Source organism: Citrus sinensis, chromosome 3, assembly GCF_022201045.2.
Source record: "Citrus sinensis cultivar Valencia sweet orange chromosome 3, DVS_A1.0, whole genome shotgun sequence".
Taxonomy (NCBI): Eukaryota; Viridiplantae; Streptophyta; class Magnoliopsida; order Sapindales; family Rutaceae; genus Citrus; species Citrus sinensis.
The window spans coordinates 14183583-14209789 of NC_068558.1; the positions used below are offsets into that span (position 1 = coordinate 14183583).

Here is a 26207-nt window from a genome sequence, read left to right on the forward strand (position 1 = left end):
GAACAGTGCTTGCCCAGAAATGAACAGGAGAGGAAGAATGTACAAAACTTTGAAGAGTACTAATGCCATAGTAGGATCATTGGCTTCTACAAAGGCTTTGTTGTTTTGGATGACAATAATAATGATCAGACTACAAGACACTTGCTATGTTTTTATACTATTCTCTTGTTTTAAAATTTGTTAAAAAATATGCCAAAATTAATAAACAATTATTGTTGAAATGTTGTTACTGCTAGTTTAGTAGCAGTAGGATATGTTAGGCTTTTAATTTGTGAAGAGAATAAATCAATTTAAAGACAATGAATTTTAACTTTTAGTTAACTATCAAAGCAGCAAATTAGCAGAAACGGAATAAAAGTAATTTTTTTTTTGTATTAATTTTTTAATCTTCTACCTCTCCAAGTTTTGAAATTGGGTGGTTAGTCAAGTAAAACTGCTTAAAGAGCACTTGGAGAAAGCCCCTAAGTACAAAATAAAGTAATTTGGTCTAACATTAAAAGATTTTTTTTTGTTACTGAATGAAGCTCTAATCCAAATGACTTATTATAGGAAATATAAAGTGAGTATTTTATTATTAAGAGAAACTGACGAAAAATGTATTAAGAATCTTTTTTCAATTTTATTATAGAATAATAATAATGAGTAAAAAAATCAAGCCTTAATTAAAGTAAAATACAAAATTAATACTAAGAAAATAAAATAAGAAAAAGATTAAAAAAAAAGCCAAAATTATTCCCATTCTACAGGCTACATCCACTTTTCATAGTAAATTCTTCTCCCTCTAGAAAATAATTGAAAATGACTAAAATCTCTCTCTACTTGGCAGAATTAACTATCTTCCCAGTATGTTTAAAGCCCACCAAAACTATAATATATATCACACATTACTAACAAGAAAAAAAATTAGATTCTATAATAAAGTTTAGGTTTTATTTGATATTAAGGTGTGACAACTTTTAAATTACAGTTGTTGTGATAAAAAATATTATAATTATAAAATAAAAAGTTAATACTATATAATAAATAAGATTTTTAAATAATAATTGTGTTAAAAATAATAAAAATATGTATCATTAAATTGGAGAGATTATATAATTGTGGGTGCTAATTTTAAACGGTAAAATCAATAAGATATATGGGGTATGAACTCGCTCGTTTAATTGAGTGATTTTAATTACCCGTATGTTATGCTTAAGTAAAAAATAATAATAAAGAGATTAAATCATTTGTATTTAAAGCCCTCAATCAAGAATGATTTAAAAGGTCATTATATAATTAATTTTTATCATTTAGCTTAACAGCAACTTAATTCTCTCCCCACTCCCGTGAGTGGTGAGTAAGATTCGAATCTAGACCTCTTGTTTTCAAGACAAAAAATTAAATTTTACCAATTCAACTAAATGGCAATTAGCAATCACAAAAATATTAAATGCTTTTTATGCAATAATATCTTCTTCTTCTTCTTCTTTTTTAAATACGGGGAATAGAGCAAAATAAATGAAGATCAGATGTCCATGTAGAATGATCAGGAAGTAACTCTTTTAATGCCATTGACAATTTTCATCATACGTGAAAAATGATGGAATCTAATTTGAACTTATCCGCAGAAGGAAAAAAATAATAATAAATGGTAATCTAATGAATCGATCCAATCCGGATGTCAACAAAGGAACCAAAAAAAAAAAACAGTCGAAGCATTAATCAGCTTATGCATGAACTTGGCATTCATGACCGATGAGGTTCCCTTATTAAGTTATTACTGAATAATCCATTTATATATACTTGGACATAACTTAAATTTCCTGCTATAAACATACTAATAAATCAAAAGAAAATCTCAATCATTTTAATTTTGCGTGCCATCATATTCAATGTCATTTATGGGATGAATATAATTGAATTTATCAGAGGAAACCATTATAGATATGCAAAGCTTCTTGGCAAATGACAACTCAAACAGATTAATTGTTTCGCAGTCATCACAAATTTTGATTCAAATTAAGTTATTAGAGGAAATTATCAAAACCACCCTAGTGTTTAAATAAATCTATCATTTCCCCCTTATTGTCTCAAAACTCATCAAAACTTGCTGTTGTTACAACGATAGTTAACTTTTAACATTTTATGTTGTGTCTTCAACTATTTTAACCCTAGAAATTTTTTTATTGATCATCAATGGTTTTACCACGTCAGGGCAAGATATTAAAATACACAATAAAAGAATTATAAGTTAATAAACGGTGAGGAGTTTTTGAGAAGTTTTCGCATGAGGGAGAGAAATTACTTTTGTTTATTGAAACAAGTGATTTTGATCATTTTCTTTTAAAATTAATTGCTTGACCAGATATGAAAGGGAAAAAAGAAAAAAAAAAGTTAACAAATTTACTGAACTTCTAAGTTTTAATTATCAATATTTATCTTGGTCAATTAATTATATAATTATCATTTGAGATGGCTAATACTTTTTATAAATCGACATGCGCATATCAGAAATTTTATTCAAATGAATTGGATAAGAAGATCATTGAAAGAGTAGTAGTGGTGGTGACCAATTTTAACTAAAAGATTTTACAAAATTACAACTATTCTTTTCTTCCTAGTATATAAAATTCCCAACTAATTAATTGTCTATTTCTTTTCTAATTTGTTGTGGATTAAAAACCATATACTTTTTATTCTAAACGGATTATGAGAAAAATATTTGTTTAAGATGGAAATATCTTTAATATTTGTTTGAAGATGCAAATTTATTATTTTATTTTTTTAATTTTTCAAAGAATGGATAAACCAATATCCCCTACAAGTAGAACAGGTTAATAAAATTTTAATCCAAAGAGAATATGAGTGAAGTCATTTAACAATTTTCGTATCTAGTATAAATATATTCAGTATCCAACAAATGCTTTATCTATTATATCAACAAAATATTATCATCATAGCCATGGAGTTTTGGAGAATTTGTAGCTTATTATTTTTACTTGCTTTTACTATTATAGAAGGATTTGATCATGTGAATGCTGTTGATGCTGATAATTATTTATCAGCCGTTGGTGATCCAGGGATGAGAAGAGATGGTCTTAGAGTTGCAATTGAGTCATGGAATCAATGCAATGAGGTTGGTGAAGAAGCCATCAATATGGGAAGCCCCAGAATGGCTGATTGCTTTGACATTGATCATTCTACAGCCCCAGGTGAGACTTTCTATTTATCGTATTTTTCAATATATTAAGGCATACTAAAAAATGTTGAAAGTGTTTTCAGAAAAATCTTTTTTGCTACATATGATGAGTAAAAGCAAGTGAATCTGTATCCACAACTCACGGCAGAAATTTGATGTTACGCCGAAAAATCTTCATTTTTTTATACATAAATTAAAAAAAAAAAAAAAAGAACTCTTTTTTGGGAACATTACCATTTTGAAACTTGATATGAACAACGATTCAAACCACAATCTTTTATACCATCCTCATTTCTGAGTTTCTAAAATTAATACCTATTCCACATAATATTTCAAGTGTGTGAAATCGAATTTGTTTTGCTCTCAATCTGAAAATAACTATAAAAATTAGTATAAAATTTTCTTTTGAGATAACTCTCACTTTATTAGCTGATCGCTTCGACAGCTGCAGGTGAGACTTTCTTTTTTTTTTTTTTTTAATATATTAAGTTTAAATTAGAAATGTTGAAAATGTTTTCAGAAAATTGATAATCATTTTTGGCTACATATGATGAGTAAAAGCAAGTGAATTTATATACAACTCACTGCAGAATTTTAAGTTTTTAACGTTAAGTACAAATATTTTCATTTTTTATTTATACGTAAATGATTTTTTTTTTTTTGGTGAACATTATAAATATAAAACTTTGATATGAACAACGATTCAAGTCACAATATTTTATACTCACAAGTTTTAAAATTAAAATACCTATTCCATACAAAATTTCAAGTGAGCGAATTTGTTTTGTTCTTAATCTCAAAAATAACTATGAATCTTAAAATTTATGGTATATTAATTTCGAGTTCCAGATTACTCAGATTTTGTACTTATCTTTTTTAGAACCCCTATTAAACAATTTTCTTAACATTTCCTAGATTTCCTTTTTTAAAAACGAGAATATCTTATCCGAATTTCTCTGTACCTTTTTTTCTTTATTTGAAAAAAAAAATAGCAGGTTAATTCTTTCATTCATTGCCTTTTATGAAAAATCATTGTATACTTGAAATATGATGAGTTTTCATGAACTTATAAAGATCTTGTGTCACATGTCCATTGATGATAATGTATCACCAATAGAAACTCAAATTAGGAAGAAATCCCGATTCTATACAATTAGTATTATGCTTTTCAAATATATGGTTTTTCTTTTTAAGTATTTATTATATGCATAACGTTGCTGCTAAGTGCTAAGTGCTAACGTTATTTTGTTATTAATCATAAAGTCACATTGAATCACTTGGTGGATGAGAAAGACAACAGGCTTGGCATATTAAACGGTACCTATGGCGGAATCAAGGCTCATAGTGTCGATAAGTATGCTGCCAAAAAAGAAATCTACTTGGGCAAAAAATGCCAAGTGAAAGACAAGCCAGGTCCATGGCAATTCTGGATGGTAATGCTCAAGAGTGGCAACACAGACACATATGCATCAAGATGCCCCTCCAATGGCCACAAAGTAGGCCCATTTCCGCCTGAAAATCGGTTTCCGTGCTTCGGCGATGGCTGCATGAACATGCCCTTGATGCACCATGAGTACACCAGTGTCCATGGGAAGCATGGAAAAATCCTGAAGGGAAGTTTTTATGGGACATGGGATTTGGATGCTAATGTTACTGATGGAGTAGTGCCTTGTAATGGCACTTCTTATTATAGTGTCACTTGGAATAAGAGAATTGGAAAAGAAAGCTGGCTTTTTCACCATGTGTTGAAGACATCAAAAAAATATCCTTGGTTAATGTTGTATTTACGATCTGATGCCACTACTGGATTCTCCGGAGGGTACCATTACCAAACAAGAGGCATGATGAAAATAGTAAGATAACTTATATATAATTAGTTTTTATATATTGCATTGGAGCATGTATTTTTTTTCTTTAGTTCGGTCCAAGATGCGAACATCCTGATAAGGGGATTGCTATAACTTATGATCGTTGTTGATTGTTTGTTCAAAAAATTGTAGATTCCCAAGTCACCTAATTTCAAGGTAAGGTTTACATTGGACATAAAGCAAGGAGGGGGACCAAGTAGCCAATTCTATCTCATGGACATTGGAAGCTGCTGGAAAAACAATGGCAAGCCCTGTGATGGAGATGTGACTACGGATGTTACGCGGTACAGCGAAATGATCATAAATCCTGAAATAGAAGCCTGGTGCAAACCTGACGATCTCCGACTGTGTCCGCCACACCACACGTTTCCCAATGGCACCCGTGTTCATCGAAACGACACTGAAAATTTCCCATATGATGCTTACCATGTTTATTGTACTCCAGGAAATGCTGAACATCCTGAGGAGCCATTCAATTATTGTGACGAATACAGCAATCCTCAGCCTCAGGAAATCCTGCAGATTGTGCCACATCCTGTTTGGGGCGATTACGGGTATCCGACGAAGAAGGGTGAGGGCTGGATTGGTGATCCGAGGACTTGGGAGCTTGATGTTGGAAGATTGTCACAGTCGCTTTACTTTTATCAGGATCCTAGCTCTAAACCTGTGGAGAGACACTGGTCATCAATTGATTTGGGAACTGAAATTTATGTTAGTGAAAATCAGGTGGCAGAATGGACAGTCAGTGATTTTGATGTTATTGTTCCAGAAAATAATCACTAGGCGTTTCCAAGTGAATTAGAATATTAGGATTCAATTGTTTAAGTTCTTGGTTTGCAACCTTAAGAAGGTTCGTAGTATTAATTATTTTCATCTCCAGGCAACTAAAAATTGTCTTTTTGCTGCCATTTTCAAAATGGCGTATGCTAATGCATTCAAATTTACATGCACCTATATAATTTCAAACCCCCCACAATATTAATTTCTTCCTTCATTATATTGTATAATTGAGTAAAACTAATCTCTTCCCTTATAAAACATCCGTCGAATATTAAATTAATCTCAATAATAATTTGATTGTAAGTATCAATAATAATATTATGTAATATCAATTATAATTTAATTGTAATATTAGTGTTAAAAAATATTTACATCTTCAAACTACATATACATACTCTTTTCGGGGTTTACAAGTGAATATACTTCAGGTGTTACAAAAAATTTACTACCTCTCAATTTCAGTGCCCAGAAGAAAATTGTAAATATTTGACAATCTTTAAATAAGTAAACGACTATATGAGACAGCCACCTGCAGGGCTATAATTGAATGGGCAATCAGATGAATTGAGACCAGAAAACAGGAATTTCTAAGGCAATAACAAACGAATTATTTCCATTACTTAATTCAATGATGTGTTAATTAATTACATGAGGGCATAAATAATTTCTCTTCCAGAGAAGAGACTCCAAAGACCTCCAACCTCTACCCTCTTTAGCCTGATCATTATTCTACCATTCGCGTAACAACATTCTCCGTTAAACTTATTGCAGCTATGATAATCCATATTGCACAGTTCCCACATTCCTATGTGCAGCCACGGCAACTGCTGCAGCACCGAACTGGGATTGTGCCTGTAGCAACTTTGCATCAATAGCAATTCGCTCATTCAATTGATCTACCTTGGCCTGTGGTTGGTAATAAGGATTCATGTTGACATCAACAGGCAAGCCATGAGCTGGTTTTGCAGCAGGGTTGTGCTGTGTGGGCTCTGGTTTAACATGAGAAGAACCCCGCCCAGACTCTAGTCCCGACTTCTCTTGGTTTATGGTGTTGGTCCTAAAGAAACAATGTGGCGATACATTCTGCGGGGGAAGGACTGCATTTCTGTAAAACATTCTTGCATCATAGGTATCTTTAATGTTTCTCCCATTCTCATATGGCATGACCGAACCGACAACTCTCCCTGGTTTTGCTGAGAAGAAAGAGGAAAAAGAATGAAACTGTCAGCTACCATATTACACCGATTACAACTTCTAACTACCAAACCTATTTGACAAGGTGCTAGCAGAGGCCTGTCAGATCAGATGCAAAAAGAATTGAAGAGATTGAGATAAATAAGAGCTCCTTGTATACCTGCTGGCACTCTTGGTGGAGGTCGTGGAAACTTGGAATGATTTCCAGAAATTTCATCAGTTACTCTAAAATTTCTAGAAGTGTCTTCTGTCATTTGCTGGCTCTCAGATGAAGCAGCATTATGCTGTACAATAGGAGGGGTTGTGCCTGAGTGAACTGTAGACCTGCAAACAGAGAGGTTCAGAAACAAATCCGTCAAGATCATTAGAGGCCAACATTAAGCTCTCTAACAGCCAATTATTAAACGATTCTGGATCAGCTTAAGGAAATTCATACACTAATATTTTAATTTAAGAAACAAGAACAGAAGCACACATTCATCTGGATTCCCCAGCAGCCTTAGCCAAAATGACAAGGTACTATGTAGAATTTCGCAAATAATAGGACAAAAAAATTGGCAAAATGCTAAGGCCATGGTATGTAACTAATGATAGTTCACTTTCGCAGGTAGTCTTACCGCGGGAGGGAGACATGCTTCCTCTCTGGAGGAATCACCGGACCACTTCTTCCACCATTTTCCTCGAGATATGCAAACTGCTTTCTGAATTGGCCTATAGCACTGCAATGGAACGAGATGTTCAAAATTATCGGCAAAATGAGATAAAACAAAAATATAACTCAATATAAAGAATACTAATAACATTTAAGGGTTCTAAGTGGAAAAATTTAGAACCTAGGATAGAGAAAATTTGTGCCTTCAGTTCCATTAATATAGTCTTTGAGCAGCTGAGGATGATACTCTAGTATCTCTCGATATATTAGTTCTCTAATATCATCCTTCGTCACCCTGCGTCTCTCAAATTCAAATTCCAACTTTGAAATTGGCTGACAAGAAGGCTCTCTTTCAATCTTGGCAAGGCCTTTGAAGTAAGGATCAGCCAGCGCCTGTCAAAACCAGAATATTGAAAAGGTCAGGTAAAATAAAAGAAAAAAGACTAAAAAAAACCTATTGCAAAAAATATTAAAAAAGAAATGATAAAACTGTAATCCTCTATGGGTTAAATGCTTCATCTGCTAAGCTTCTTATAGGAGGGAAGAAAAGATGTCACAGAATACCAACCTCTTCAGCAGTCGGCCGATCCTTCGGGTCAAATGCTATTAATCTCTGTAATAGACGAAGTGCTAAAGGATCTACATTTGGAAACTTCTGAAATAATGGCACAGGAGGTTTCTTCCGCATTTCTGTCAAGTATTTTCTAGCTTTCTCATTTCGAACCTGCATTTGTTTTGAAAGAAAACATACTATCAACTATATGGGAAAGAAATGCAAATAAATGTAGCAGCTTAAGAAACAATCAAGAAGAAAACACAAAAGAAAAAAAGAAATCAGAGATGTGCATCATACCACAGCAATCGTTTCTGGTGAAGGTGTTCCAAGAAGATCAGTGATCAAATCTAATTGATGAACAACACTTTTACCAGGAAACAATGGCTTCCCTGTCAATACCTCAGCAAATATGCAGCCAATACTCCAAATATCAATTGCAGGTGTATACTGTAAGAAAGATACCAAAACAAGTCAGATTACCAGAGAAGAAATAAAAAAATTGACATTGCAAGTAAACCGTTCCAGAGAAACGGACATAACACGACACAATTACCTGATAAGACAGATATTTCAACTTCCAGGAGAGTTCATAGTCCTCCCTGAACAACAATTGTTTTAATCTAGGCATTACTGCTTACTATAAAGTACTCAAGCAGTTTATAGAGAAAAAATATGTGTTACTTTAGCGCTATACCATCTCATAACAGCTACACATGTCACTCGAGTTACAACACTCATTCAAGAAAAGCAGGAAAAGAAATGTTGTGCAAATCTGGAGATGCTACATATATTCATCTTTCTTAAAGAAGTTCATATGGCAGATAGAGTAGCAACAGAATTTTATCAAATAACCCATCAAATCTATTACCATTGATCTAGAAATGGGAGATAAGAAAAATGATGCCCCACATTGGGCAACCCATACCTTTGAAAAGAAAGATCCACACAGCTCTGGAGCCCTGTACCATCTGGTAGCCACATAATCCTGTGAAGAACATCAGAAAAGTATGAAATTTGTTAGAATTCTTGCATGCTTCTACAAATCAAAATATCAAGTTACATGAGCTATTTATATGACTGCAAAACAAGGGCATTGGAAATACAAACCGTCCAAAAGACAGTCATTGGAGTATCACTAAATGCAACTCTTGCTAATCCAAAATCACAGACTTTGAGTTTGCAGTTGGCATTTGCCAATATATTTTTCGGTTTAAGATCCCGGTGGTACACATTTGCTGCAAGCAAACAACAAAGAAGAATCAGAAAACTGTCAACATATTTTGAGCTTTTCTTTTTTTTTCCCCCTCCCGTAGTATATTAAAGATTAAAAGCCCAGGATACCATGAACTTAATAAAAAGTGGATCCAGCAAAGAAATAACTGAAGTTAAACAAAACACAATCAAAATGAAAGAAAGAATCACAAAAGAAATGGTGGCACTTGAGCTGCTAAAAGGACAGCAAATCATTGTCATATGTGTCATATATCATAAGCCGCCTAAAAAACACAGCAAAATATACTTCAATTAGTATAAAAAGGAGTAAAGGAATAACCTGTATGCATATATTTCAATGCACGTAGCATTTGGTAAAGGAAAAACTGATGGTGTTCACGGGTCAAATCATCATTAGCTTTGATGACTTGGTGCAGGTCAGACTCCATTAGCTCAAATACAACATATATGTCTTTAAACTCTCTCTTTGAGGGTGGCAACATGATACGCTTAATTTCAACAATATCAGGATGTCGTAAAAGCCTAAGCAACTTGACTTCACGCAGGATCCGAATTGCATCAGAAATATGCTCGAAAACATCATGTATCTTCTTTATAGCAACTTTCTCCCCAGTATGCGTGTCAATAGCAGCACAAACAACTCCATAGCTTCCCTTCCCAATAACTTCCAGAATCTTGTATCTGTTAGCATCACCATACTCAGTGAAAAAGTCCTTGTCTTTCAGTTCCTGAATGATAAACAAGGAAAAGAAAAACATTAGACCTATATGCCAAGACTTGTATAACTAGAAACATCAAATAATAAGAACCAAAGAAATTTGACAAATTCCACATGTATGCTTAAAAATTAGAATAGGAAGTCAGACAAGCAGGTGAAGGAGAAAGAGAAACACAGAGCCTAACTATCGACAACTCTAACACCAACAATTTCAAATTCCTAGAGCATGAAGAATCCAATCATGCACCAGAGGGAGGAGACAGCAACCTTCTCTAGACTGAAAACAATTTAGACACAGAAAATAATAATACCAGTTTCTAGATAATCAAATCATTTAGGAAAAAGATTCAGGCTCCAGAAAGTGATACCAGCCTAATGACAGCCCTAGTGAAGAATCATACATATGATACGGAAGCTAAATTCATTCCCTGAAATTGCAGTCCGGCATAACCAAAAGGGCATCAAAACACACATCTAAGTAAATCATATTAGAAAAACTGTTTTTCATCAAGACCATTCAAGGAATTTAGATATGCTGAGTGCTATCCGAAAAAATGGGACTGAAAAAAAAATTACCAAAAAAATACAACAAAATAAAATCATGATAAGTGATGTACATTGGCTAAACTTTCCCAAAAGGGAAAACCTAAATTAGAAACAAATATTCAGTTACTTTTAAGAGGGTACCCAATATTTCATTTTCTTTTCACAAATTTCCTTTCCACTAGATCTAATCTTTCTCAAACTTTCCCAGCAATCAAACGGACAAAAACTCAAACCCTAAACTATCAACTGAAAAAAAATTCACCAAAGAGAAAAACAGAGAGGGAGAAAGTAACCTTCTTTGTCTGATCTTGCTGCATCTTTCACACAAAGATCTGTCCTCTCTCTCTTTTTACTTCAATTCGAGTGTAAAGATTTGAACTTTCCGGGAGAAGCAATAAACTTTCTCGGGAAACAAAGAAAGTAGACAAATAAAAATAAAAAACCCAAGAACCCGGCAACAAAATCAAATCAAAATTCACTTCCCCCAGCGAGGCACCACAAAACCACACCAACCCACATGCAATAGCCAAGAAGCTTCTCTCTTATTAAATCAAATCACCCAAAAAAGAAAAAAAAAACCTACAGTTTCTTGAAGAAACTCCAATTTTATTATTATCTGAAAATTAGAAGCTTGAAGATGAAAGTAAAATGGGCAGTATAGATTTAGCAAGATCTGATTGTCAATTTTATTAGTATTATTTATCAGAACATAGAGAGAGAGTGGAAGGTTTTGTGGTGGGTGTGAGCAATACATACAATAGAAGTACTTCCAATTTTTCTTTTTTTCTTTTTGTTTTTTAAATTTGTTTTTATTATTTTTTGTGTTTTTGTTTTTAAATTTGTTTTATTATTTTCTGTGGTGGTACTTTAGTGGGTACGGAGCCTAGTGAACGGATACGGCAGTGGCGGTATGGTAATTTCATCTACCGTGCCTGTTTTTGTGATTACATCAATAAATTCTTTACCTATTCGCAAAATTAATAGTTTTTAAAAGGTATGCACAAAACAGATAATTTTCTCATTTCTTTTAATTATAAATAAAAACGTTTGATTGGATTAATTAGTTTTCAAATTAACTTAATCGTTTGGAAAAAACGATAATGTAAAAATATTTTGCCTACATCAATTACATTAATCACGGATCAAATTGGTCAAATTACAGAATTATTATTCAATGCTAATCTCAGTTTTTGTTAAGTGCTTAATAAATTACCAAGGTTTATTTTTTATTATTTTTTTATCTAAAAAATTTAATATTCAATAAAAACATAACTCAGTACTAAATTTTTGTCCTAAATTACATTTCAAAGTCATATAATATTCGCCAAACTAAACCATGCCTCTAAGATTAGAAAATCAATGAATTTAAAAAATAGATATTAATTTCAAAGCTTTTTGTTATAATAAAAATTCAAAATCAGCTTTATGATAGGACAATCTGAAAATTTAAGTGGTATTGCAGTTCAAAAATTTAAGCTTAGATGGGTTAATTTATTTCTAATTATTTGAAAGAAAATCAACTTCTAAATAGACACATGAAGAATAAAACCCTTAATCCTAATAATAAAATGAAGGGAAGAGATCCATCAATCACTGATTTACAAGTTTTATATTATCTAATCATTTCATCATCATCATCAACAAATTAGATTTGCATTTTGCATATTATCAATTTATGGTCTGTTTGTATGTTATGTTATTATTATTATTTTTTTTGCAATCAAACATTGAAAAGTTAATTATTGGAATTTTTTAATGATGCTGTATGAATTTTTACGGCATTAATAATGAAGGTTATTGTATATCTTTGGATTTAAGGCCATGTTTGGAATTGCGGTTCCATTTTGCTTATTTAAGCTTATTTTATAAATTCCTTTAGTTTAATTTTATCTTTTAAAAGTATGTAGAAGATTTTTTTTTTATATAAATAACTTATTAAATAAGTCATTACATATTTTTAAAGATTCTATTATAACTTTACTATTTTAATTAAAGTACAATTATATCTTACTTTTTTCATAATCCTTAATATACAAATAAAATTTGGTATTATATAATAAAATAATATTTTCATAATAAAATTTAATAAACACATATACTCTAATTTTCAAACGTAGGGCAACTGGAACAACATAATTTATCAAATATGAAATTATTTTATTTGCACAACAAAAATAACTTATTTCAATAGCTACTACAATCTCAAATTGGCTGTAAATTTTTAATCTTTACCATTCATCTAATTTAATAGATAAATAATTAGTTAATTGATCTAACTCCTTTCAATTTCCTCTTCTTTTTTTTCGCCTTGTGTTCTTAATTTCTAAAAACGAAAATCTTCTCTCTTTTGTTTATCTATTATTTAATTTATTTCAATTCACACAAGCTGCTTTAGCATTTAAAACTTTTTCCATAAGGATTCTTCATGCATTCCATTAAAGTACAATTATATCTTACTTTTTTCATAATCCTTAATATACAAATAAAATTTGGTACTATATAATAAAATAATATTTTCTATTATAACTTTGCTATTTTAATTAAAGTACAATTATATCTTATTTTTTTCATAATCCTTAATAATATTTTCTATTCTTCGTTCTATTAAAACTTTACTATTTTAATTAAAGTACAATTATATCTTACTTTTTTCATAATCCTTAATATACAAATAAAATTTGGTACTATATAATAAAATAATATTTTCTATTATAACTTTGCTATTTTAATTAAAGTACAATTATATCTTTTTTTTTTCATAATCCTTAATAATATTTTCTATTCTTCATTCTATTATAACTTTACTATTTTAATTAAAGTACAATTATATCTTACTTTTTTCATAATCCTTAATATACAGATAGTGATAAAATTGACACTTGAATTTGGTTAAAACATAACAGAAAGTGATAAAATTGGCCTTTTATTTGTTTTATGACGATGATCATCATCATCAAGATAGGTGTATTTTACATAAGAAATTAGATTCAATGCTAACCTCACCTACAGTTAACTCTTTATAATTTTCTAGTACACATATATGTATAGTAATATATAGTTAAGATTTAATTAATTTTATATTCTTATCTAATAACTACCAATTGAATCTTTCTAAAAAATTAGTGAAAAAGTCTACTCAACACAGAATCTAAATGCTTTACAGAACCCAAAGAAAAAAAAAAGTGTTAACAAGCAGGACATCAAGGGCCGACCAAGTGTATTTCCATTAACAAATAGTGATATTAAAAAAAAAATCAATAAAGAATAGGTACAAAAGTTTTTTGAGTTCCCACAAAGAATACAATATTATGCAATCATTAGAATTTATAAGCTTCAAATTTTTTCCAATATTTTTATAGAATTTATATATTTTTTTGCATTATTAATATTGTAAAAATGAAAATAACTGCACCATAGAACGACCTTAGTTATTGATATTATGCGGGATCTTTGTACTACAAAGTCACACAATTTGATAAAAAGTATTAGCCGGCTTCTCATTGAACAATGTTAAAACAACCTTGAAACAACTGTGTCGACCTTTAGTTAACCAATATACATATGCATATTATATGTATGTATGTATGTATATACATATGTACGTATGTATGTGGCAACATTAATCAAGACAAAACATAAACAAATTAAATAATTTTTAACATGTCCTATAATTTATTAACACAATTAAAAATATAAAATCTATAAATTAAATTAAACTCTAAACTTTAATTACGAATTTATGAGTTTAATGCTATAGCACTCAAAAAGAGTTGGAACAAATTAAACTCCAAAGCGCTCATATGCTAAATGCACAGTTTTTAGATTAAATTAAAGCAACCTCCTAATCTTTCACTAATTTTAAAATTCATCACAAACCATTTTTAATTTTTGAATTGATTACAAGTACTTCTTATAATTCATGAAAATAGTCAACACTAGTTTTATTTTTTTTTATGGAATTAAACACATTTTTAATTTCATTATATTACGACCAACAAATTAATTCTAGGGGTACCAAAGGTTTGGATGGCATGTCAAGATCCCAAACGGCAGGAATGTAACTCTCAATATGTCAAGGTCAAGGGCTGTACCAACAAAATTATATTAATCAAATAAAATTTAATATATATTTTTTATGATATGATTGTTAGGTGTAAAGTCTTTGCTTTCTGTAAAGACAATGCACATAAGCACGTTGCATCTATGTGGAGATGACCTAATTAATTAATCTTTTTTTAATTTTTTCTTTAGGTTCTAATTTCCTTTAAAGTTTTTCTTGAGCTTTAAGGTAGCATCAAGTCATGAAAATGAAATAAATAAAATAGAATAACTACAACCTTAAATTAAAAAATTAAATATGATATATTGCAAATATTTTAATAAATGTTTTGTTTTAATTACAACTTTGCATCATCTAGACGTTTCCACATTTATGGCAGCAGGTTCTATATGCCTTAGAATTCATTCCAAATTCCCGCAACGATAAGCAAAGCAATCTTTGCTGGGATTCATTGAAATCATCATCGAAAGTTGTTTCTGAATTTTACAAATTATATAAAAAAAAAATCCTGTAAATACATTTTGCATCAACAATCATTCAAGTTCAAATAATAATAAAGAGTAATAATTAATACTTAGTGGTTGTCTTTCTCATCCTCATCTAAATATTTTTCTGAAAAGTAGGAAATAATCAAAATTCACTTGCATCCAGCATGTACTTTGGTATTTTCTTTCAGTTTTTTTTATTTTTATTTTTATTTTTATTACTATTATTATTATTATTATTATTATATTAGCTCTTTAAATCTCTCTTTTGAAATTGGCTAAACCGAGAATCAGAAAAGGATCAGAGAAAGCTTTGCCAACGTTCAATATGGTGACCAAGCAATAATTTGAGTAAGTGGGGCATGCCCTGTGTCTAGTCATTTTCGACAAATTATGCCCACAATTTTAAAGTACTAATGTACTAATGTCCCACAATTTTCAATCTTTATATTAATTAGCAACTTTCCCCGTCTCAAAGGCAATTTGATTGTCATCTTAAATTTTTCTTTCTCAATTTATATTTTAAACTCTTTTTTTTGAGAAGCAAACCTCTCCTATCTTAGAAAAAATTTTTTGAAGTGAAATTCAAGTAATTTACGTATCGAGATTTGATACAAGCTTTCGGTTCTAATTATCGACTTCCAAAAATCATCTGCTTCATTTCCTTGTCATCCATCAAATACCTTTTAAATGGCGCTTTCCAAAAGTATAATAAATCCTATCAGCCTTGTGAAACCATCCAATTAATTTGATTGGGGGAAAAAAATCTATATATCCATGTTGGATTTCAATTTGGATATAGTGTACATGTTGTCGAGAATCATTGAAACAAGTTGCAAGGGAACGAAACGTTGAAATAACAATTAATTAAAATTCAATAATTGTGGCTGAGCTACACAACCATGATCAATCCCAATAATTGCTAAAACGGCCACTTGAGATATGTTAGTTATGCTAAGGAACTCTATTAACTTATGTCCTAACTTAGATGGTAAACTAGATGTTTGGTGACAATGTGAAATGTTGTGAGATTGTCAAATTCATTTTTTCAAAAGATTCTCACACCAAAAGTTTTTTTCTAATTTACACCAAAGTTTGATTCCCCACTTATTATTATTATTATTACTACTAATATTTTATTTTATTTTACAAGAATCTCTTCTTAAAAAAACCCTTTAACATCTTAATTAATTGGTTGGATATGAGCAGCATTTGGGATCAAGGTTGAAATATTTTAAGCATTTTATTTCATAAGTTTTGATAAAATATTGTTTGATAATTTCTTAAAATAAGTTTCTTCATTTTAACAGCAACTTTTAAAAGTAGGTAAAGACTATTTTTAAAATTAACTTATTACATTAGTCATCATACATTTTCAAAGTTCCTATTATAATTTCACAAAAAGACAACTGTCTTATTATTCTATAAACCCTAATATATAAATAAGGTAATTTAAACTTATATTTATGTTGATTATTATATAATAAAATAATATTTTCGTGATAAAATTTACTAAATACGTATACTTTACTTTTTAAACTCATAACAATATTGCTACAATATAAGTTATCAAATATCAAGCTACTATTTTTAACTAACAACTTATTTTTTCATAGAAAAAATAACTTATTACATTAGCCATTGCAATTCCAAACTAGCCTATAAAAGATTATGGTAGGTCATTTGGTTGTAAATTTTAATATTAAAAGTGCTTTTAAAGAAAATTAATAAAGGCAATCAAACGGATACTTTTCATGGACAATTTTCAATGGGGAACCTAATGTATGCCTAAAATTCATCAAGACCAAACACTCTTCAAAAGTTCTCTGCTCCACTTAACAAATGCTTAAAGAATAATCACTTATTAGTTATTACCCATAAACGCTAATTAACGAACATACACAAATTTGATATACAAAAATGGGAAAAGAGAGAGAGATAGAGAGAGAGAAAAGGAACTCCATTGCTATCATCGCAAGTCCTCAATGCAGCAAGAATCCTGAGATTTGCAGCATCACCACTCAAAAGTCAAAATCAAATATCCGCCAGCATGAATATTAACTTATTAAGGCTCCATTTGTTTGAATTTTATTTTTGGTAATTTAGCCACCAAAATTAAGCTGTCAAGTTTGGTAAACAACGGTAGCTTAGTTCTAACTACACAACATTTCACAGTTATTTATTGAGAAGAAATTCTAGAAATACTAACAAATATATATATATTTACAAAATACCTATAAATTTTTTCTTTAAAATTTTCATTCCACAGCCACTGCGGTTTAGAAGCCACAATACCATAATATCCAACAGAGCGTAATTAACAACAATACAGCTAAACAGTTCAAGCTAAAACCACCGGCAATAATGTATACATCTAGAATTCTGAAAACTCCTGGTATTCAACAGATTAAAATCAGAAAAATCGGAAACAGAAACATGAAATAGAAATTCAGTATAGCACCATCCAGTTATTAGAGAAAACCCGAATCCAATCGGAAACCCATAAAGCTGAACATGTAGAGTTTGACTTAGAAAGGGGAAAAAAATTTCAAAAAGACTTGCAATTGATCTATATGTTAAAAAAATTTACATCATAGGGAAGATGCTGCCCAAACTCATTGGCAATGGCAATTGGATCGGGTTGATAAACAAGGCAATTCTGGTGAGCAATATTTGCATCCGCACCCAAAGTGAGAAAATTCCCAAAATAACCCTGCTTGGCATCACAATATTCCTCCAACTCCAAGCCAGTCATCACTTCCTTTTCAACATAACCTGTTCCGAATTTGATAAATTCCTTTTTATTATCATCTTCATGAATATGATTGTTTCCGAATTTAAACCGTTCACCACAAGCATAGTTGTTTCCGAATTTAAATTGTTCATCAGAAGCACAGCCAACATTGGAAGCAGAAGCACTACGAGAACCTGAATTCGAAACCTGGGGAGAAGCAAGCAAATCAGTCAGCCGAAGAATAGCCTTCTCTTTCGCCTTCGCCAATTTATCAACTATAACCCCCAACTCTCCAATTGATTCATCAGAATTTCCCAACTTTTCATAATCCTCCCAAAATCCTTCCCTCTCAAGATTACCATCGCTCTTTATGGCCTTACTTATCTTCTTGTCATAAAGCTCCAAGTCCTTTACCTCATTAAACATCGAAATCCCCAAACGCACAAGCTCCTTATCTGCAGCTTCAGGTGCTCGATTGTTTACAAAGGCATCCAAAACTGCATCAACCGAAGAGTGTCCGAATGTGTAAAAGGTTGTGTCCGAAACCGGGGACGAAACCAGCAGGGCGAGCTGAGAACGAGTACGCAAGCAATACTCTGCTGCTTTGTTCAGCAGCCCATGTCGCCTTTTACTGAAGCTGACGGCTCTTTGCTCTTTGGTGTCACGTCTCTTCAATGGAATCCTTCTCTTTCCAACGGCCACCATTGTTGAGAAGATGAATAAATTCGAAATCTAAGCAGTTAATAAAGGCTTCCGTATTTATTTATAAGCTTTGGTTGCTTGTTGCGGACGGAGGTACTTGTGCTTGCAGGATTTAGGCATAGTAATTAAGTCTAGAAATTATGTGTAGTAATTAAGTTTGAAGTTTAATGGCGAGAATCTTTTTGAAGATCTTCATTAAATAATGTATCTTTTTGAGAGTCTTCATTAATTAATGGTTTCTCCTACTCAATGTAGGATATAATTAATATAACTGAAAGAAGAAGAGTACTGCTGGAAAGGCAAATGAAATTAATCGAATTACTTTTATATATATAATACTTTCATTAAAAGATTTTTTTTTTAATTTTTGATGGAAAAGATAACTTGTTCATTCAATAATAAAAAAATAATTTATTGTAAAATTTCTTTAGGGTTTGGTGGTTTCTTACTCATTCTTTGCATTCAACACAAGATTTTTACGTTTTATTAATTAAAAAAAAATTGGCAGAACTTTAATTTTATTAAATTAATATAAAATATAATATTGTAAATTCTGCGTTTTTTTATTTCTTCTCAGTTGATATAGCAATTTCGGCACATCGAATGTTCATCTGGGCGACTAAATTAATAAACAATTAGATGTTATATGAAAATTCTTGTCTCCATATATGGCCATGAACAATTTAGTTTTTCAAATAATAAAATGCTTTTAATTGCTTTAGTATACTCTTCATCTAATGTCGATAAATTGAGTTTTCCTATCTGATTGTGGTGGCAGATTTTCAACTAATTTAAAAGTATGTCTCTTCATCGTTTTGTAGAACAAATTTTTAAGCTGGGCTTTAGATGGACTCTATCAATTATAGGTTTATGAGTGCAACATCAGTAGAAAAGTATTATATTATTAAAAAATACAAAATATAAAAAATATTTTAAGAGTAACAAAATTTTGAAACGTAATACTATATATTAAGGGTGGGTAAAATCGAGTTCGGGTCGGGTTCGGATCAACCCGATCGGATTTCGGGTTGTTCGGATTTGACAAAAATTAATCCGAATACAACCCGAACTTACAATCCGACCCAACCCGATCCGATTTATATTCGGATTGGATCGGGTCGGGTTGTAAATTCAGGTTGAATTCGGGTAGGATCGGTTTCGGGTTGGCTAATTTTCGTGATTTTGTTACTAACATTTAAAAACACACAATTACAACAATTAAATACTAAATATTAATTGTTTAATTTAAAAATATATACCATCAATTCAAAGCTTAAAAAAAGCTTCAAAAGTGAAAACTCAAGTTTCAAAGGGGAGAAACTCGGGTCGGTAACTCGAGTTGAAGGATTGGAGGACCTTGCAACAGATCGGCGGTGCTTGCAGTAGATCAGTGGCGCTTGCAGCAGATCGGTGGCCATGGACGCATAGCAGCAGATCCACGGATGCACAGTAAATCGGGCATGGAGACGCGGGTGAGGCTGTGACTTGTGTGGCGGCCTCCATTGGCGGCTTGGTGTTGGCCCAACACCGTTGGGGGTGACTGTGTATGTGTTTTGTGTAGTGAGATTGGGGATTGTGTAATGAGATTGAGGATTGAGGGTTGTGAGTGTTTGTATAAGTAACTGTGTATTGTGAAAATGGGAATTGTGATTTGTGTGTGTTGTGTGGCGTGTGTGTGGCTATGTACTTTAGGTTTAGTTTTTTTTTTTCTTTTATAGCAACCCGATCAGGTTTTCAGATTGGATCGGGTTTGATCCAATCCGATTATAACCCGATCGAGTTTCATTGTTTTCATTCGATCGGGTTTTCTTTATAATCCGATCCGATCCAAACCCAAAATTTTTCAGGTCGGGTCAGGTAATTTGCCCACCCCTACTATATATTATACTTATATAAATAAATATTTATAAAATGCTTTTAAAATATAATTTTTGAAGAGATCGCTAAGGTTTTATTCATTATATATGTTGTAGAAAATATAAAATAATTAATAAAGTAAAAAGTAATGCCCTCAAGAATGGGGAGCAGTAGAATTATGCTCCCCCAAGAATGAGGAGTAGGAATTATGCTCCCCCACCCTAAGAATGGGGAGCAGGAATTATGCTCCCCTAAGAATAGGTAGAACTATGCTCTCCCAAAAATGGGGAGCATGAATTATGTTTCCTTGAGAATGGGGAGCAGCATATCATGGTCCCCAAGAATGGGCCCAGAAGTGGAGATGGAAAAAGTCATGGGTCCGTAGGGCCCTTGACCTAGTTCTAGATTGTGGACTGCATGAGAAAAACCAAATCCAAATAGACGAGCTATCGTTGAACTCAAGCTCAGTAAAAAAAAAAGTCGACAATAGAAGGACATTGCTTGGTCCAGAAGCAAATTAAATAGAGTATGACGCGGATATAACCTATGAAAAGGTAGGAATATTTTGTAATTAAAATCCTAGAGGATAAACGAGAGTTAAATAGAGTTTAAGTTACAAAAAGACTTTATCTATAGAAGGCTATAAAAGTAGAGACCTCTCATAGTATAAGGCACAAAAAAACAAAAAAATAGCAAAGAGAGGGAGAGTTGATTTGTAAGCGCGATCTTAATAAGCTATTTGTCCTTTTTTACTAGTGGACATAGGCCAAAGGCCGAACCACGTTAATTCTTTGTGTCTTTTTATTATATCGCCCCCATATAAATTAATTCTCTAGTTGACAAAAAATTTGCGTCAACAGTTTGATGCCGTCTTTGGGGAGCGGTATAAAGACTTTTATTAAGGTCGCATCAAACCCTCAGTAACCATGAGTCAACGTAGTTATCACAACCACAATAGCAGGTTGCCCCCAGTTCCTAATCCACCAAGAAGGCAGCACATTAACGCTGGGTCACATCCACCACTCATGCAGTAAGTGGCTAATTTAATGCAGAATATAGTTAGGGTTTTCCAATATATAGAGAACCAGAAATATAGAGCAAACCCAAATCCGCCTCTACGGGAAGAAGGGCTTCAGAATGAATTGTAAGATGCTCTACAAGTTAACAATAATAGCTCACAAACAGGTTCATTAGAAAAGCAACCCTACCAAATCAGCCAGAAGAGCAAAGACTCATGCAAGTCATACTGATCATCCAAGAGACCTCTGACATGTACCGGAAGTCAAGCAGGATAGTTGAATTTAAAACGTCAATACAAGAAATATGAGTCAGAGGGCTCTAGTGCTAGTACTGGGTCGGCAAATCTTGAAGCAGAATTGAAAAAACTTAAGAAATAGGTGGATGGGATTGAGAAAAGCCCTGCAGAACCACTCTTAGAAGATGTAGAACTATTATTCATTGAAGATATACTAGAGGCCCTATTGCCAGCAAAATTGAAGATGCCCCAAATAAAGTTATATGAAGGGGAAAGAGACCCAACTGAGCATTTGGAGACTTTTAGGTCGTGGATGGAATTGCAGGAGGCAACAGGGGCAGTCATGTGCAGAGCTTTCTCTCTGACGCTTATGGGAGTAGCATGTAAGTGGTATAAGAAGCTGAAGTCTAGTTTTATCTTTTTATTTACTTATCTTAGTTAGATATTTATTAGTAAGTTTTTTGGAGCAAGAGATGATCAACTTACCTCAACTTACTTGTTATTAGTAAAGCATGGGAAGGATGAGTCATTGAAGGACTACATTGTTCATTTTAACAAAGAGGCAATAAGAGTAGAAAATTGTACAGATGTGGTGGCATTAACGACCATAATGGCAGGCCTGCGACCAGGAAGATTCCATTATTCACTTGCTAAAAATGCACCAAGGACTTTTCCTAGTTGTTATTGAGAGCTAAAAAATACTCTAATGCTGATGAGCTGACCAATGCAAAGAAACAAGCAGACTTGGACCCTATAGGACTAGAGAAAAACATAAAATGAAGGACGAATAGGTTGAAAATCGGGATAAAAGAAGTAAACTAGGAGACAACATAGGACCAAGAATCCCACAAAGCAGGTACTCTGGGTACACGCCACTTAATGTACCAATAGAACAGCTGCTTATGCAGATAAGAGACTTAGATTTGTTGCGGAAGCCTAAAGAAATATGGACTGCACTAAATAGAAGAGACACGAGCAAGTACTGTATGTACCATAGAGATCATGGTCACAATACTAATGACTGCTTTGATCTTAAAGAGGAAATAGAATTCTTAATCCAGTGAGGATATTTGAAAGACTTTGTAAAAAGGAAAGAGCACAGGGATATTAAAAACGAAGCCCCATCTGATGCACCACAAAATATTGTTGTAGTAGCACCCAAACATATAGAGAACCAAGAGGTGGCAAGAAGATCCCCATAAGAACTATATTTGGTAGACTCGCAGGAGGAAGGGACTCCAACAAGGCATGAAAAGCTCACGTACGATAGGTTCGAGCAGCACCAGGGGTTTTACCAGTAAACTTAGTGGGTAAACCCCTAAAAGAGGTTTGGATGGAATATAATACCATCACTTTTACAGAAGAAGAAGGTAAACAGATACACTAGCCACACAATGATGCTCTGGTTGTTGGAATAACTCAAGCTAATAAAATAGTTTTCAGAGTCCTAATAGATAACGGGAGTTCAACAGATATTTTATATGCAGCAGCATTTGACAAGATGAATATATGAAGAGAAAAATTGAAGCAAATTCATACTCCATTGATTGGCTTTGGCGGAGTGTGCTTAATTCCTTTTGTTAACATAAATATTATTCAGTTATTTCCAAAATGGCCCCCCTCCTTATAGAGTCTTCAGACTCTGAGTCTTCCATGTCGGGAGATAGTGACCCCCTCCAAGTAGATGAGTTATTAGATTCAGACACCTCTGCATCTAGCAGCAGCGATTCTGATTCAGACTCCTATTTAAAGAAAATCAATGTTTTGACTAAAGACCAAGAGATTTTTCTTGAACTTGTAAAGCATATTTCGGATCCAAATCTTCAAAAAGATTATCTTGATAAACTTTTGAAAACTATGGATTCAGACAAAGCCGGAACCTCAGCTGAGATTTCTAAGGTTCCAATTATCAAAAAGAATTCTTATGATCTTACTCAAATTTTAGATAAAAAGAAAACAAAAAAGATGGTTCCTAATATCCAAGATCTTCAGAAAGAGATAAAAGAAATCAAATGTGAAATCCGTGATTTAAAGGAAAAACAAAAAAGTGATTCTGAGACTATCCAACTCAGAAAAGAGATTTCCCCCCTTTCTTTGCTTTTGTGCCAATTTCTTTCTTCCTTGGGTCTGCTCGTGGAACCTCCGTTTCCATACCCAAGATTCCCAAGTCATTCTTCAAAGAACTTTAGGCAACTGGGATGGATCCCTCAATCATATTATAATTATGGGTTTTGATTTGTAAAATCATGCTTTTCAAAATATTTTTGTCTTTAAGTAAAATTGTTATGTTTGGATAACAATCAAATGAAATTGGACTTTTACAAAGACTGGATTCGATGCTACTTAGCAAAGAATCATCAAAAGAGATGAATCGTCCATCTCTTAGGACAGCAAGGATGGAAGTATCCAAGCCTTCTTTGGTTAAGGGTATTATTCCGACTACAAATCCTAACCCTAAACGCCACAAATTGTCTAAGCCTTTTCAAAGCCCATTACCTTAATTTTAAAGCACTTTTCTTTTCAAAGCATGCTTGCAGACTGATCTGTATCAGATCTGCATATAAATTCTACATTCCTCTGAGACAAAGAGACCGGATCTCGATCCTCAGTTGTAAACCTTCTCTTCTCCCTCCATTCCTTCAGAGCACCATTTCCGGGATCCGGATCTGGTACTGTGTATGTACCCAAACCTTTAAAGAACTTAATCTAAATCTGATAATAGCCCAATAAAAAGAATCAACCACGTTTAAAGCAACTTAACTTTATTTGGTAAAATAAAACTGAGTTGGTATATCGGCTAGAAACCAGAACGTGCGGATTATTGATCTGTTCTAAGTCAGATCTGGATCCAAAGGCTTGACTTCGGTCGCATCGTTCCGGTAGAACAACGCCACGTACCAATTAGTTATTAAAAATTTGACCAACCGCGTTCAAATTTGTGTGATCACTGTATGATACAAAGAACTCCATAATCAAAGCTGGTAATTTATTTATTTTAAAATTTGGAAAAGCCGATCCGTTAATTGTTTAAATTGAGTTTTTAATATTGAAATCCTACGAAAACACATCCATCCTTCGATCATATTTTGAAAATGGGTTTTATCAAACCAATCGGAGGTTTTCTTTGAAGGTGTTGGCTGAGAAAGCACAATTTGGGAAGACTTGTGTTTTATTTTGAAGTTTTGTTTGTGTGGTGAATCCTTACTGGTAGTAAGTCCCGCCATAGGATAAGGTCATCCGTTTAGGGCTGTAAAACCATACCTGTAGCCATTCTGACAAAACCATAGATAAACCATAGGTTTTTACCCATGGACCATATACACTGTAGAACATCATCCTTTTCTAGCTCTTCTTCCGGGAAGACTAGTGATTCAAAGCATGTTGTGAGTTCAGAAGAATTCTTTATTGAGAACTTTGATAAAGCAATTGATTGTTGGGAACTTCCAAAAATTTCTAAAGAAAAGATTTACAAAACAAAAAAGCTTGATTTTTTAAAGAATGATTATATCATAAAAACTGAAGAACGTGATATAACTCTTTCAAATCCTTTTGAAACAATTCACTTGTTTTCTGAGCATTCTTTAAAGAAATTAAGAGAAAAGAATTTCAATTATGTTCACATCGGTCTTATTCAAGTCGGAATAAAACCCTTAACCATAAATATTTTTTTAATATTGATTTTGATGATAACAAACTCGATTAAGATTGTTTTAAAAGCTCAAATTATTTTTTCATATTATAAAGGTTTTATATTTAATGAAAAGTGATTTTATGATATTAGTTATTTTCATGTTAATAATTTAAATTGAAAAGTTTTGAAAACTTTGAAATTAGCAACTATTGCTTAAAATTCTGGAAATTGACTTATCTGTCAAGTTTTATAAAGTTTTGGGGCTAAATTATATTTTACAAAATAATTCACTGTAGCAAACGGCTAACAGACATCTTGATAACGGCTAGCCGACATCGAACAGAATTGAAGAGTAGCCTCTGAACACTAACGATGATTCGACATCTTGAAAATGGCGATCCGACAATTTGAAATTTTGTCCAATGGTAACTTGCTCAAAGTCAAAACGGCGATCCGACATCTAGTTAACGGCGATCCGACATCTAGTTAACGGCGATTCGACATTGAACAGAAAGTCAACAATGGCTATATTTAAGCTCCAACTATAAATAAGCTCAATCAAATTCAAACAACAATGATTCCAACAATTATCATTGAGCAAATTATTGAGTATACAACTTTCTTTGAGCTTTAAATTCTTGTATTCATCTCACTTACTCACACTTTAGATTTTCATTTGTAATCAAACACATTGTGTGAGAGAGATTTATTTTGTAATATTTTTTAAAATCAAATTGAGAGGTTGTAAATGTTGGGAT

General features: G+C 32.3%; 2 protein-coding genes across 3 annotated transcripts; one reads left to right on the forward strand and one right to left on the reverse strand.

The window, feature by feature from the left end:
• The first annotated feature begins 2882 nt into the window (after positions 1–2882).
• LOC102616497 (uncharacterized) lies at positions 2883–5925 on the forward strand. The gene is made up of 3 exons (XM_052438590.1): positions 2883–3191; positions 4442–5031; positions 5179–5925. Exons 1-3 carry the CDS (start codon positions 2900–2902, stop codon positions 5827–5829), a joined length of 1533 nt encoding a protein of 510 aa, XP_052294550.1. The 5' UTR covers positions 2883–2899; the 3' UTR covers positions 5830–5925.
• A 485-nt stretch (positions 5926–6410) lies between these two features.
• LOC102615143 (mitogen-activated protein kinase 19) lies at positions 6411–11485 on the reverse strand. 2 transcript variants are annotated; one of them, XM_006477740.4, is made up of 10 exons: positions 11019–11485; positions 9781–10189; positions 9336–9463; positions 9154–9213; positions 8526–8675; positions 8241–8396; positions 7854–8065; positions 7638–7739; positions 7181–7344; positions 6411–7019 (listed from the first exon to the last, which is right to left on the reverse strand). In XM_006477740.4, the coding sequence occupies exons 1-10, from the start codon at positions 11040–11042 to the stop codon at positions 6598–6600; spliced, it is 1827 nt and encodes a 608-aa protein (XP_006477803.2). In that variant the 5' UTR covers positions 11043–11485; the 3' UTR covers positions 6411–6597. The 2 variants fall into 2 exon arrangements, with proteins under 2 accessions (XP_006477803.2, XP_052293885.1); XM_052437925.1 differs by lacking the exon at positions 11019–11485 and adding an exon at positions 10548–10676.
• Between the last annotated feature and the right edge of the window lie 14722 nt (positions 11486–26207).

What these genes read in the sequence shown, in the direction of transcription:
- LOC102616497 (XM_052438590.1), top strand. Translation starts at nt 2,900, where the DNA reads ATGCTTTATCTATTATATCAACAAAATATTATCATCATAGCCATGGAG. An exon ending in TGATCATTCTACAGCCCCAG is followed by an intron (nt 3,192 to 4,441) that starts GTGAGACTTTCT and finishes TTAATCATAAAG; the next exon opens with TCACATTGAATCACTTGGTG. An exon ending in CAAGAGGCATGATGAAAATA is followed by an intron (nt 5,032 to 5,178) that starts GTAAGATAACTT and finishes AAAAAATTGTAG; the next exon opens with ATTCCCAAGTCACCTAATTT.
- LOC102615143 (XM_006477740.4), bottom strand. Translation starts at nt 11,042, where the DNA reads ATGCAGCAAGATCAGACAAAGAAG. An exon ending in AGCAAGATCAGACAAAGAAG is followed by an intron (nt 10,190 to 11,018) that starts GTTACTTTCTCC and finishes TTTATCATTCAG; the next exon opens with GAACTGAAAGACAAGGACTT. An exon ending in CACCAGAAACGATTGCTGTG is followed by an intron (nt 8,397 to 8,525) that starts GTATGATGCACA and finishes AAACAAATGCAG; the next exon opens with GTTCGAAATGAGAAAGCTAG.